The sequence below is a fragment of the Lycorma delicatula genome, chromosome 5 (genome assembly GCF_047948215.1).
Source record: "Lycorma delicatula isolate Av1 chromosome 5, ASM4794821v1, whole genome shotgun sequence".
In the NCBI taxonomy this organism is placed as follows: Eukaryota; Metazoa; Arthropoda; class Insecta; order Hemiptera; family Fulgoridae; genus Lycorma; species Lycorma delicatula.
Window position 1 is genome coordinate 8357401 of NC_134459.1, and position 15284 is coordinate 8372684.

General features: G+C 27.9%; 1 protein-coding gene across 4 annotated transcripts in view; it reads left to right on the forward strand.

Annotated features, from left to right (window-relative positions):
- Positions 1-15284, forward strand: part of LOC142324702 (nucleolar protein 6-like) — a 114892-nt gene that overhangs the window by 58659 nt on the left and 40949 nt on the right. For all 4 annotated transcript variants that reach the window (XM_075365612.1, XM_075365611.1, XM_075365613.1 and 1 more), the window contains 2 exons: positions 6317-6437; positions 13635-13789. In XM_075365612.1, coding sequence (XP_075221727.1) covers positions 6350-6437; positions 13635-13789 — 243 coding nt within the window. In that variant the 5' untranslated portion in view covers positions 6317-6349. The remainder of the gene's footprint in view (positions 1-6316; positions 6438-13634; positions 13790-15284) is intronic.

A 15284-nucleotide genomic window follows, 5' to 3' on the forward strand; every position in this document is an offset into this window, starting at 1 on the left:
TTAGGTCTTTAGTCACAATTGTGTACAGAGAAGACCTTGGAATCTCGGGGAATTTCACAGAAAGTTCACTTATCGTAAACCTCCGTTTGTCACGGACAAAATCATCAACACGCTCAACCAGGCAAACAGTAGCAACAGACTTGGATCCTTGCCCACCTTCATCATGTATGTCCATTCGCCCTTCTTTAAATTCCCTACACCTTCCCATACACTATCATTACTCCAAGTGTTTTCACCATATACTAGGCTCATTCTGCAGTAGATTTCATCAGTGCTACATCCTTCTACTTGCAGAAAACATATTACAGCTCACAGTTGGCGGGAGCATCTCTCTCTCTCTCTCAAAAATTAAATCGTTAAAGAATAAACCAATTAAGTAAATTTTCTCGTGTACTTTTAATAATACTTTTTTCGTTTCTTGTTTGACATGTTTTTTTTTATTATTATTTATATATGTGTATTTTTATGATGATATATATAAATTAAATAGGTAAGGGATTGATTAAATAATTCTAGATTCTTACCAGTTGTTGAATCTTGTTTCAAAAAGTAGGTATGTTTACAATTGGTTGACAATTTATTACTGGAATACAGTTAAATTAATGTGTTACAAAGAAACTACTTTTATATTTATGTATAAAAAAAAAAATAAGAACTTATATCCTATAGTTACAATATGAGGGTGAATATTATAGTTACAATATTCTGTTTTGCAAATATGCTAAGTCTAACTAGGATTCAAACCCACAAACTTCCAGATGAATGGTTGAGAGAGATCTTACTATTGTTTTAAAAAAGTTGAGTATTATAAAAAAGTATTTTAGATGTATTTTATAAAAACATAATTATTTTGATTTTTTTAAATTTAATTGAGAGAATTAAATTAGTATTAGTATTAGTAGTAGTTAGTATTAGTATTAGTAGTAATTAGTATTAGTAGAGAATTAAATAAGTATTCTCTGTTAATGTAGATTAACAATTTGTCTATTGTTAAGAAGTAAATAATCTTAATTTTAAAAGTTGTCATTTTTCTTTTATATTATGTTAATAAGGTAGTAAAAAATGTATGTCAGAAAACATTAACTATCACTATTTAATGTCTCTTCATTACATGATGCGTAGAATAAATTATACACATATATATATATGATTATTTAAAAAACATATTTTAATACTATGATTATTTTAATAGAAATTTTAAATAGTGTAATTTAATTAATAATTATCTATAAATAAATATTATATTTTAATCATAAAGATATTTAATTGTATTGATAATATACACAAATGTTGTTTTAAATAAATTATAAAAGAAGTACATGCAGATGAAATAAGAAGAGCACAAATTATTGCATTTTAGATGCAGATGCTTTTTTAAAGTTTATCAGAAAAAATTGAAGTAATAAACTATTTTTTAATTGTTATTGTTTAATTGTTATTGTTAATTAGTGGTGATATTATATAATATAAAATGAATTGTATATTTTAATGCACGCTTATGTACTGTACTGTTCACAAATTATTTGTGCCCTAAAATTTAGATAGTGTGCAATTCATAATTAATGAAGTTAATTGTTCCTTCAGTGATTATATTATTTAAAATTAATTATGGTTCATTGAATTAATTATTAATTACCATAATTAATTATTTTAATTTAACAAATTATTTATTATATTTTATTATATAAGTAATGGAGCTAGTCATGAATTTAATGTTTTGTATATATAATTTTAGTGTCAATAAATGATAATGATTTAACTGACTTTTTTTATTGTTGTACAATCCTGATTATCTGATCTACATCTTAGTCTGTATAAAGGGAGTAACAAGGCCCAACATAGTTGGGCCTTGTTACTCCCTCCTGGAGATTAGAGGCAGGCAAAATAAAGATCAAAGATCTGAACAGGGGGGCCGAACTGCTGTGCCAGATTTACTGCCAGTTGGCTGCCTTAGAGTAAAAGGACAAAATAAAAAAGAACAAATATATATACCCTGGGCTCAGCTTTACTTAATTGTATGTCTGGCCCAGGGGAGTAGGGTGAAAAAAAAAATGTAAATAAGTGAAGTTTGTATGTATTAGAATAGTTGCATACAGTGTACAGTAGCATGTGAATGAGATGTATTTTGTATGAATGTAAGGTGTGTGGATGCACATGATATTGAGGTAATGTTTTAATGGCAGTTCCAACACCACATCACATGAGGGAGTGGTTTTTAGTGGGTACCACTGCAGTAGGCGGTGAACCCCACACACCCAGTATGTATGGGCTGCTGAGCATTTGGGTTAGGCAAATTTCCCAATTCCAACGGGAATAAAGTGTGGGATGAATTCAACTAGTGTGGATGTATTCCGAGTATGTTGAGCACCCATGACTTTCTATGTAGAAAAACTTTAATACAAAATTAATGTTATGTTTTTATATTAAATAGTTTTCAAAATATAAATAATCCAAATCAGATGTTTTTTTTTGGGACACGCTTATATTATATTAATATACTTACTTGTATAATTATAAGAATGTATTCTTTTAAGAATTAAAGGTATTTCAAAGATTAAATCATTCCAGTACTGGACAGCAAAGTTTACAGGTACATTTTTTAATGTAATTCAAAATTTCAAAACAGAAAACAATCTGGAATAACAAATTATTAAAAGAATATATTTTAATGTAGTTATAGAATTCTATACCAACCAAAGATGCAGGATAATCTATAATTGGAAATTATTATGATAAGTTTAATCTATCGGATTTTCAAAGATTAAAATATATGAGTAATTATTTATTATTATAAATTAATGGTAATTCATTAAAAATAAACTGTTCTCCTTTAGCAAAGGATGAACTAATGGACAAAACAAGTGAAGAAAGCCATATTCCATTGCAAGTGATAAATTCGTTGAAAAATTAAATACGCCATTTGTGATAAACCCATTTCATGATTACTGAACTAAGTGAAAAAACCATTATTCTCAAAATACACAAAAATACATGTTTATTATTTATGTTACTGAAAAGAAATTATATTTATAAATAAGATATTAATTTAAAAAAATGAAGAATATAATTCTGTAATATATATTCAATGCTTTATACAGACTAAGATGTAGATCAGATAATCAGGATTGTACAACAATAAAAAAAGTCAGTTAAATCATTATCATTTGTTGACACTAAAATTATATATACAAAACATTAAATTCATGACTAGCTCCATTACTTATATAATAAATAATTTGTTAAATTAAAATAATTAATTATGGTAATTAATAATTAATTCAATGAACCATAATTAATTTTAAATAATATAATCACTGAAGGAACAATTAACTTCATTAATTATGAATTGCACACTATCTAAATTTTAGGGCACAAATAATTTGTGAACAGTACAGTACATAAGCGTGCATTAAAATATACAATTCATTTTATATTATATAATATCACCACTAATTAACAATAACAATTAAACAATAACAATTAAAAAATAGTTTATTACTTCAATTTTTTCTGATAAACTTTAAAAAAGCATCTGCATCTAAAATGCAATAATTTGTGCTCTTCTTATTTCATCTGCATGTACTTCTTTTATAATTTATTTAAAACAACATTTGTGTATATTATCAATACAATTAAATATCTTTATGATTAAAATATAATATTTATTTATAGATAATTATTAATTAAATTACACTATTTAAAATTTCTATTAAAATAATCATAGTATTAAAATATGTTTTTTAAATAATCATATATATATATATGTGTATAATTTATTCTACGCATCATGTAATGAATAGACATTAAATAGTGATAGTTAATGTTTTCTGACATACATTTTTTACTACCTTATTAACATAATATAAAAGAAAAATGACAACTTTTAAAATTAAGATTATTTACTTCTTAACAATAGACAAATTGTTAATACTCACTACTCACCCCTTACTACTCACAGATTAAAGTTTCATGCTTTTTATTTTACTAAAAACAAGATTCCAATTTTTTACACACCATTTACCTGCAATAACATTTTTCACACGTGAATTTATATTTAAAAAAAAAATAAATACACAAACAATGAATAAATGTTATAGTTTTTAGATTATTATAAAAACAGGTTTTCAGTTTTTCTTCTTAGTTTTATTGTTTGCATGTCGAAACAAAGATAAAGAAATTCTAAACTCTAATAAAAAATTTCAATTAAAAAGATCCCTTTTAGCATGCCAGAAGGTGGAGGTAGATTTCACCGGTGCTAAGTAGGAGATAAAAAAGATTTCCACCTAAAGTTAAGAAAAACTTCAAAATTTACTCAATATGTCAATGGTTGCATGTGAAAAAAAGTTTAGCATACGACAAGCCTCATCTTCTTATAATTCCAGCAACATTTTGGTCATCCCTTGTCGTAAGGGTTGGTCATTTGGTCATTGGCAATTTTTGGACAGAGATCAACTGACCAGCCTGTAACTCAGTATTTTGTCCTGTAACAATTTTTTTATTTCCCTTATTTTTAAGAGGTCTAACTATTGATTCTATAAGACAAGATGAAAACATGTTAAAGATTTAGTACATTCATTTAATGTACTAAAAACTTAAGCAAATTATTTCTGTATAATTTTAAGATTATGAGATGATATCTCTTGCCAGCTAGAGGAGTTTTTAAATTTTAACTTGGACAAAATATTTAATTCTTTACGATAACTTTTAAATGACTGCAGACAAAAAAAAACAATAACATTCATGGAGAAAAACTGATAATGATAGAGAAGCAAACCCAGAATTGCTATTTTCATTAGAAAGCCTAATTCCTTCTTATAGATAAAAATCATTAAACTCATAAACTTCTGTGGATGAACATGAAGAGTTCAGTGACTTCATGATTCTTTCAACTTTAATTCTGTTGGTTGTGTTTGGCAATAGAACATATGTTTGGTCTTCCCATCTTCTTCAAGAAGATGGGAAGGCCAAAAATATGTTTTTGTTATGGAGCTGTAAGCTGTTAATAAGACCTTAAATTTATTAGCCTAACAGTTTGACAACTAACTGTTCAGATTCCATGAGTGCCTTTCAGGAGATTAGTGACATGTACTCCAGACACCCTGTCATCTATGACATTTCTATTTTTTTCTGAAATTACTCAGCATAACACAATTGTTAGCTTGTGCTGGATGCCTAGCCATATTGCAATGTCAGGCAATGAGCGCGCTGATAGTGTGGCAAAAGAGGCTTGTTTTCAGCCTCCTTTTACTAATCATGTTGTTTCTGATGATCTTGTTTTTTTTTCTGAATGGGGTATGGTCTGTGATAAGTAGAAAAGTGAATGGAATACTACCATCAACAATAGACTTTGTCCTGTTAAGAATAATGTATCATGTTGGAGCCCTCATGCAGGAATAACCGTCAAGAAGAGGTTATTGTTTGCCATTTATGTATAGGGCACACTAGGCTCACTCACAGATATATCATAACTTGGACTGATGCACCTGTTTGTATCCACTGCAACTGCCAACTGACTGTACACCACATCCTTGTGGATTGTGTCTGGTATGCAATATTGTTATGTCAAAAGTTTAAACTAGGAACTAACTCCCAAAATATCTTAGGAAATGATGAGACAATGTTGTACAATTTGTTAAAGCTGCCAGTTTATATTTGATATTTTGTTATTCAAATATTTTAGTTTTTTGTTGTATGTTTCAGTTGTTTATGCAATTTTGTGTATGGCAGATGATAATTTTATTGTTTTAATTTAGATTATCAATGTAATATTTCATTGTGATTTTATTTTTCTCTTAGCTTACGTTTTAGGCATTTTCTATTTATGCTACATTATATTACTGTTGTTTAGTTTTTAAATTAATTTTTGTTTCTTTTTAACATTTATATCATTTATATGTTTACTACATGGATCATATCTGGCACTAATATCAACACTTCATTTGTACCCAGGAAAAAAAATATTCTTATTTGAAGAGAGATAAGTGATCTGCTTTTACAGTTTAAAATTACAGTTAAAGGTGTCAAACAGGGACACTATTGGAGACCTTTATTTTTAACTCATTTTAGTACAATTTAAATAAGGGTACCGTTATAATAAGGGTTTTAAGTTTAATTTAGACCTAAAGTTCTTGTTTCCTTTCTTTTTCTTAGGTAATTTTTTTTTTCATTTTTACTTATAGACCCAAATATTTCATTATCCAAATTTGTTAATAATTTTGTTAAATTGTTTTAGCTCATTGAAGTGGAATTAATGATTGATAGTTTTATTGATTTAGAATTTTTTTAAATAAATGTACATAATGAATTTTCTTTGCAGGATCCTGGAGGTATCACTGGATTTATTTTGTCTATGCTATTAGTGTACTTATTTAGAAATCATAAACTAAATCCACTCATGAGTAGCTACCAAGTGTTAAGAAATACATGGCTCAGTTTATGTAAGTTAATTTCATTTAATCTTTCTTACTTATATAGTACCAGAATTTTCATATTCAGGACTTGTCTGTAGAACTTAAATTGAAAATTTAGGCCATAATAGTTTTTCAACAATAAAACTTAGCCATACATTGAGGAAATTTTTAGTGAAAATTATATCTGTAAAATATGTGGTGATTGTGTTCTAGAATTTCGTTTAGAAATTTTAACTGCCATTGTAAGGGGAAAACTCATTTTTTTATTATTGGAGATTGTTGCAAATAAAAAGATTAAACATTACATGTAGCATTAGTTTTCTCCCTATAATAATCAAAATTTGATAAACCAGTGGAAAGTAGTCTAGCTTATCTGTATGCAAAATTTGATAAGCTACTTTACCATATCTGTAGAGATAATTGAGAGCAAACAATTCCATCATTGTTAATGACTGATCTACCACTATGCTGTTAGAATTTTGCAAAAATATGAAGAATTCATTGCTAATGTAAATTTTTGAGGAAAAACACTATTAGTTATCAGTATTGATGAGTATGTATATTAATATAGTACACACAGTAACAGAATACAATTAATATCAGCTCATCACATTTATTTAATTTTTTTACATACAATAATTTCCTGATGGAAGAGTTGTATGTAAGATCCAGATCTATCTCTGATTAAAAATTCACAAATGTTAATTTAGGAAGTTTTTAAATATTCATTTAAATGGTAATTAAAAAAGGAATAAAATGTTTAATCTTACTTCCAGTGTTACAAGTAAATTACATCATGGTAAGGATAATTATTTACTATAGTATTAATATTGTTTCTTTTATTTTTCTACCCATTTATATAGAATGATTTCAGTCTAAAGAAAGATTACATCATTCCAGTACTTGACAGCAAAATTTTCATATGTATTCATAATACTTCAGAATTAATTTCAAAATAAAGAACAATCTAAAATAAAATTAAAATATCAAATCTTTTAAAAGAATTATATTATAATGTAATTATAAAATGCATTACCATCTGAAAATTCAGGATGCCATGATAAAATAGATTATTGGAAATTAATGTGGTGAGTTTAACTTGTATATTTACAGTGTTTCGGTGGTTTATATTTTATGTATGTATAATACGAGGCATATTTATAAAGTAAGGACCATTGGCTTATATTTAAATATTAGCAGGTCTGAACACAGTTGCATGCAGTGCCATTTATTGGCTTATTTACGAAGCTGCTGCAGTTGTTTTGATATTATATTTATTTGCCTGCCGGTGAATGCAGATCGCAATGTCCACAACAATTGTTTCTCCCACAGTTGTGAAGTGCGCACTGTGATTCAATTTTTGTGTGCAAAAGGATCTTCAGCTGCTGAAATTCATTGGAAGTTGTGTTTACTGTATGGACCTACAATAATGAGTGAAGGAAAGGTTAGACAATGGTATGCAATGTTACTGGTGATTGATGATTAGTGCTCTAGCTGATGAATTTACACATGTTGGATGCACCTCTATCTACACAATTATCACAAAAAATTTTGGTTATCACAATTTGTCTGCAAGGTGGGTACCGAAAAAGCTCATCGACCAACACAAAGAGAAGAATGTGCAGTGGACTAGTTTTTGGACTGCTATTGACAAGATGGAGATGATTTGTTTTCCCACATTATTACAGGCGACAAGACTTGGATATCCTGCACCAATCAAGAATCGAAACAACAGTCGATGCAGTGGTGCCATTCAAGTACGCCAAAACCAAAAAAGTTTCAGCAGTCTCCATTCTCGAGTCGAAAAATGTTGGCTACCATTTTTTGGGATGTAAAGGGCTCATTTTGGTTGATTTCATGGAATGTGGATCAACAATTACAGCTCAACATATACTGCAAAATGCTCACCAAACTGAGACGTGCGATCCAAAATCAACGACTCAGGAAACTGTTGTCCAGCGTAATCCTCTTTCATGACAACACGTGTCCTCACACTGCTGCCTTAACAAAAAAGAAATTTCAAGATTTACATCAGGAAATTTTTGACCACCCTCCATGTAGTCCCGACCTTGCACCTAGTGACTACTTGCATTTGAAAAAGTGGCTTGGTAGACAACAGTTTGAAAACAACGAGGAGCTCAAGACTGCCGTTGTCAACTGATTCTGTTCCAGCCGGTGAACTTCTATGAAGAGGGATTAAAAAAATTGGTGCAATGTTACAAAAAGTGCTTGGAACTGAATGGCAATTATGTGGAAAAGTGAAGTAGATATGTAGTAAACTAAAACTATTAGTAAAAACCTTTTCTCACGAGTTAATATTTTTTAATGATCAAACAGCCCGTACTTATGAATATGCCTCGTACATGGAGGAAGAGTAAAAAATACTTTCATCTAGCATGCAATCATGTAAAAAATGTACCTCAATTAAACCTGTTATAATGGGCCCATTACATCATATGAGATTGTTGTTGAGTATTAGTAAGGCTTCGTTTATCATGTTCTTATATGTTGATGGTTTTTTTTTGTTGATATTATGTACCGATGAATTTATTAATTGTTATTGATAATACTGATTTTCTGTAAGCATTAATTTTAGCTTATGTGTTTCTTTTTCTTTATGTGTAAAAAATTCATAGTATTGATATTTTATATTTCTAGTATACATTGTATACTTTATTGAAAACTGTTCAGTTTTTTAATTGTTAATCATATTCAGAATTGATTTGTATATTATGAATTATTAAAATGCTATAAATATAATATTTATATTTTGCTTATTTTAAAAATAGTTAATTCTTGTTTGCTGTAATAGACTTTTAAAAAGTTTTATTTTAGCGTCATCATTTTTTCAAAAGCTTAGTTAAATGATAGTATTTTTTTATTATAGAACCAAATTTTAACCCTTTGACCAAATTGCATCTGACAATCCCATTTTTTTGTGAAGTGATGAAATATAAGGAAAGAATGAGGGAGAAGAAGGTGACAGTGATAGAGGTCCTGTTTCTGATCGGAATCAAAGTAGTTTACTATCTTTTCAGTGTGCTACTGAGCAAGATGGTAAACTATCTAAGATGGCAGCAGTTATGATTTTTATCACATTTCTCATCATTTGTACTGTGTAGGTGATTAGAGGATAATGAGATAGGAAGAAACAAAATTCAAAACCATAAGAGTAATTAATTATACTCTTTAGAAATAATATAAAAGTAACATCTAGGGTTAAGTAATTTTCCCCAATTTTTTTAAAATGAATATTGTATTTATTGTAACTAAGTTGAATAGCATTATCGGCTGATTTGGAAGTCAAGAGTTCCAGCGTTCAAGTCCTAGTAGTCAGTTATTTTTACACGGATTTGAATACTAGATTGTGGATGCTGGTATTCTTAGGTGGTTGGGTTTCAATTAACCATACATCTCAGGAATGGTTGAACTGAGACTGTACAAGACTGCAATTTTGACAATTCTGTTTTTACATGTCATTAATTAATGATGTACTTGAAAACTTATAATATTGAAATCTCTGTACAATAAGCATATTAAGCATTTTCTTGTCAATATCATCTGTATATTTAATTTTTTTTTTAAGTTTAGCGTCTATCTTTTTTAAAGGTCAAACTGATAATCTTTTTGATCGACAGTCAGTGTGTGCAGTACAAAGCAAGCAAAGACCTTTTGTTTTCCTAAATCTTTTTTTAAAATAAGCTGGACAGTGAATTTTGGAATGCCAGTGAGCTCTTCGATGAGTCTTGCAGACACACAATGATTATTTCAAAGAATTTCAGTCACTTTTTGAATGTTTTCTTCAGTTAAAATTGTTATCGATGGACTTGGCCATTGATCATCTTCAATGCTCTTTATGCTGTCACAAAATCTTGCAAATCATTTTAAAACGTTCTTACAGCTCATTGGCCGACTACCATAAACAGTCTGAATCATTTCAAAAGTTTCTGTGGCACTTTAACCTAACTTATAACAAAATCTATTGCTAGCAGATTGTTCCATTGTTGTTTTTTCAACTGACACTTGAAATGTTACGTCATTCCAACTAAACAAGAGATTTTTTGTATAATCTTTTTAAGACTCGTATTATTCGTCTGTACTGTTACATTATATTTAAATTCTATTATGTAAACCACCTAGCATAGAATATTAGATAAAGACATATCATCTTACCTTAATTTTTTATGAAAGTACTTTTGTGGGATCTTGTGTCCTTAGTCAGGATTGAAATAATTTTATTATTGAACGATATAAATTTAAAAGTAAAATGCCAAAAATATGAAAACTGAGTATTAATTTGCGCAAGTACTGCTATCTGTTGTAGTTTTTATAAGACTGTCTCCCTCAAATACTGTCTGATGGTTTATCAAATTGAAACTTTGTTTGTATTTATATACGTAATATTTTTTAGTATATTTAATTTTATATTAACTTTATTAATTTCTAAATTTGTGTTAATATCAGAAATAGATTGTTTATTAGATGTTGCCATATTAGATAACCTAATTTATTTTTGTAATTTCCATAATGTTCAAGAAATCCAGTGTTAAAGGAGATATTTGTTTTTCCTATATAAATACCATCACAATCATTACATTTAATTTTATAAACTCCACTCATAGTTTATTTTATTATTATTATTATTATTATTGTTCAATGCTGATAATGGAAATCCCATAGCTAAGGTATTTTATTTAAATACTATTCTAGATTACATCCTTTTGAACTGGTTCCCCCTAAATTAACTGCGACTATCAAAAATTCATAAATTGAACATCCCAAAGAAACTTTAATCAATTTTAAATGTGCCCCATGTTGTATTATATCCAACATAATAGATAAAATTCTTAGGAATTTAATGAATTTACCTAATAGTATAATCAGCAATTATGTCAGAAATATATTTACAGGGGTTTGAGAGTAAATTAGTACATGGATTCACTCATAAGTTTTAATACGGACATGGTATGTTGATGATATTCTCATTATATATAGCCCGGTAATAAACAGTGAGTATCAGTGAATATTAAACAAGTTAAACTCTTATAATGAAAATTTAAAATTCACATCTGAAATAGATAATAATAAAATGTTAAATTATTTAAATGTTAATATCGAAATAAACAAGGACAACCAAATTGAAAATTCAGTATATCAAAATCCTACGTCTAATAATATAACAATTTATAAAAAATCAAATCACCATTGGTCTTATAAAATTAACATTTATACAAATATGATTTATGGAGCAAATGCATACATAAATAACAAAGAAAAGTTAAGTAATGAAATAAACATTATTAAACATATAGCAACTGAAAATTGATACAATACTACTTTAATTAATAATATTTATTTAAAAATAGCTATCAAAACATAATATCTACCTTACAAACAATACATAATAAGACCCAAAAGGTTGAAAAATATACGTATATTTTTCACTCATTTACTTTATATAAAGTATTTATATGCTAATAATATCATTGAAAACATTAGTAAAACTTACAATAAAGAAATGTTTAAACCAGCATACAAACCTAATAAACACATAATAAAATATTAAAAAAATACAATAATAATAATAATAATAATAAAATAAATATTTTGTGTGGAATTTATAAAATTAAATGTAATGATTGTGATGGTATTTATACAGGAAAAACAAATAGATACTTAAAAACTAGATTTCTTTAACATTATAGAAATTATAAAAATAATAAATTAGGTTTATTGAGGTTTATCTAATATGGCAGACCATCTAATAAACACTGAACATTCTATTTCTGACAGCACAAATTTATAAATGAATAAAAATAACATAAAATTAAATTTATTAGAAAAATATTACATTTACAAACTCAAACAAAATTTCAATTTGATAAACCATCAAACCGTATCTGAGGGAGACCGTCTTACAAAACTTGCAACAGATATTTATTTATGATTTGTTAATTTGTCATAGTAATAAATAATTTATTATTTATGGCGTTTTTTTTATGTTCTTCAGTTATTACTGTTGCTGTTTGGTTAAAGTAAATGTTAACAATCCTTCTTCTATATCTGTATTTGAACCCTAATTTTTTTTAAAATACTGAACATTTTATTCCAGTCTACGTTACCGAATGCCTTTTCTAGGTCTATAAATGCCAAGTATGTTGGTTTGTTTTTCTTTAATTAAGAATAGTTGAAAAAATGAAAATTTATTAATGATTTCAAATACTTACATATTTACTTTATTTTTCTACATAATCACAAACACTTTTCATATTGTGGAAACAAGCTTCTTCAAACCCACTGCATAAAATTCCATTGCCTGTGATTGTAATCATTTTTGCACTGAGATTTTCAACTCCTAATTTTCCTCAAATCATTGAGACACAAGCCAGTTTTTGAGATGTAGGAAGAGATTGTAGTTACTGGGTGCAAGATCAGGACTGTAAGGGAGATGATCAAAAATCTCCCATCTGGATTTTTGAATTGTTTCTGTTGTGCTTGAAGTCGTGTGTGGATATGGGTTATTGTGAAGAACAATTTCTGTCTCGGCATTCCTTGTCATTGGTTTTGAAAGGCATGATACAATTTAGAAAGTGTTTTGCAGAAGACTTGTGATGTGATGGATGTTTTAGTCATGGAACCATGAATGTTCATGGTTCCATGATTGGTTTCATCAAATCAGTCTGGACATTAGGCCTGCCACTTCTCTGTTCATCATGAACATTTGAACGCTTTCCTTAAGTTAACGACACCATTGCCTCACTTTTCCTTCATTCATTGTGGTAAGCCCATATGTTTCACACAATTGATGGTGAATTTCATCAGCATTATGTCCTCTTGCATTTAGAGATCTATTCACTGATTGAACTTCACAACTGGCAGGATTTGTTTTACATCACTCGTAATACACTACCTCGTAAAGGCAACAAACAATGACAGGCAATGTGGAGTTTACACGCGCAGCAGACCGCTTAAAGTTACTACGCAAAACCAGTCAGTGTTGCCAGTCGCTATTTATAACTCATCAGCCCATACTTTTACCTCATATAATGAACCTTTCCGCAAGCATTTTGCCATAATTCACATCCTTTAATTCCCAGGATAGTCCTCTCTGATGTTACAGAACCATCAAGTATCAATTTTATCTATTGGAACATATTTTTTGTATAATTTTTTTATATTACGTTTTAATGTAAACTTCATGTAAGTTTGTTTCTTTTATTTTAGCTGTTATTCAGCTTGGACATTCAAGTAGATGGCCAGAAAATGTTGAAGCTATTAGGAGAATTCATGCAGCATTTGTTATTGAAATAGCCAAGGCATTAAAAGAACAGTGCAATTTGTTAACACAAGTTTTCCCTGATCATGTAAGAATATTCAAAGTAAGTTAAAAAAGTAGTAATGAGAAGTTACTATAATTAAGGGATGCTAGAAAAGGGACTTTAATTGTTGTATCTCCTTTTAAAACTAATGTTATATATTCATTCTGTGTCATAGAGTGGTAATATAGAATATTTCATATTCTTAAAATTGAAGTATATTCTAAGACATTATGTTACTAAAGATAAGAAAAATCCAAATGTTGACAAGTTAAGATTTTATTTTTATGTACTTTAATATTAAATTGCATTATTTAAATTGTTCCTGTTATATGTTGAAACACATATATTTTCTAAATGTTAGCTATGATGTCAGCCAAATTTTTGTCCTGTTTTTATTATCACATGATGATAAAAAAATATTGTTATGAATTTAACAAGTTTTGTTTTATATATTGTAATGTTTTATACATTTCTGTTTATGCTGTGGATCATGTAAAATATTAATTTATTAATATAAAGTTTGTGATAATTTCTGGAATTGTTATGTTTTCTAATTTATGGATCTGTAAATACGAAACTAATATTAGTTTTAGTAAACGATTAATTTTAGTTTTTTAGTTTGATTAATTAACTATTTAGTTTATTTCTTAATTTTTGTACCAGTGGTGTTGAATTGATTAATTAAGAGAACAATTGGATTAAAATTTTATGTTATATTTCCTTCTCAGTTGCATTTATTTTAAAGTTATTTATTGAATAGTGCTTTATTGTATTTAAAATGAATTATCTAATAATATGCAAGCAGCGAAAACATTTAATAAACTTGGTTGTGACGTAAGTGTTCTGCATCCTCCAACTTGAAGCAGCATTTAAAAGGTTTAGAAATATCACACTGCACTGATTTTCAAGGAAAAATTCATTGTATTTCAAATTTATATGTGTTAAGGATGTGAAGCAATGATTACTGGAAGTTGATTTCATTTCTAACTTGTAAATCATGATCAAAATCACAATTTTATCTGTAACTGGTTTGTATCTTTATTAGTCACAGAAATAATAGATCTGGATACTGAAAAAAAATTATTGAAAGTATGTATAATTATAAACATTTTCAATTTAATTTGGAATATATTACTTTTTTATGAACATTTTATTACTGCTCTTCATTTAATACATCTATTTTGTTGATTATTTTTCATTTTGTACTGGAATCTGTTTGTCTTTTGCTAAGCTTTTCCTATATTCTTAAAAAATCTTTTAAACAAAAAGTGATTCTTCCTAAGAATTTATGAATTTTCCTTACAATTTACAAAGACCTTTTTTATGGTTAGATGTATGAAATTTTTAGTCTTTTTAGTTCATCATACGTATTTATTTGGAATTTTAGAAACCAAAAAACACGTGTTTTTTTTTACTGTAAGCACTCATTTTTACCTTACCTTTTGCTTATCATGGCCTATGCCAGTTCCTTTTTTTTCGTAGTTTTATCAAGAAGTACATTTCTTGATTTTGAATTTTATCAAATTGCTTTTTCACAGTCATCATTTTTGATGGC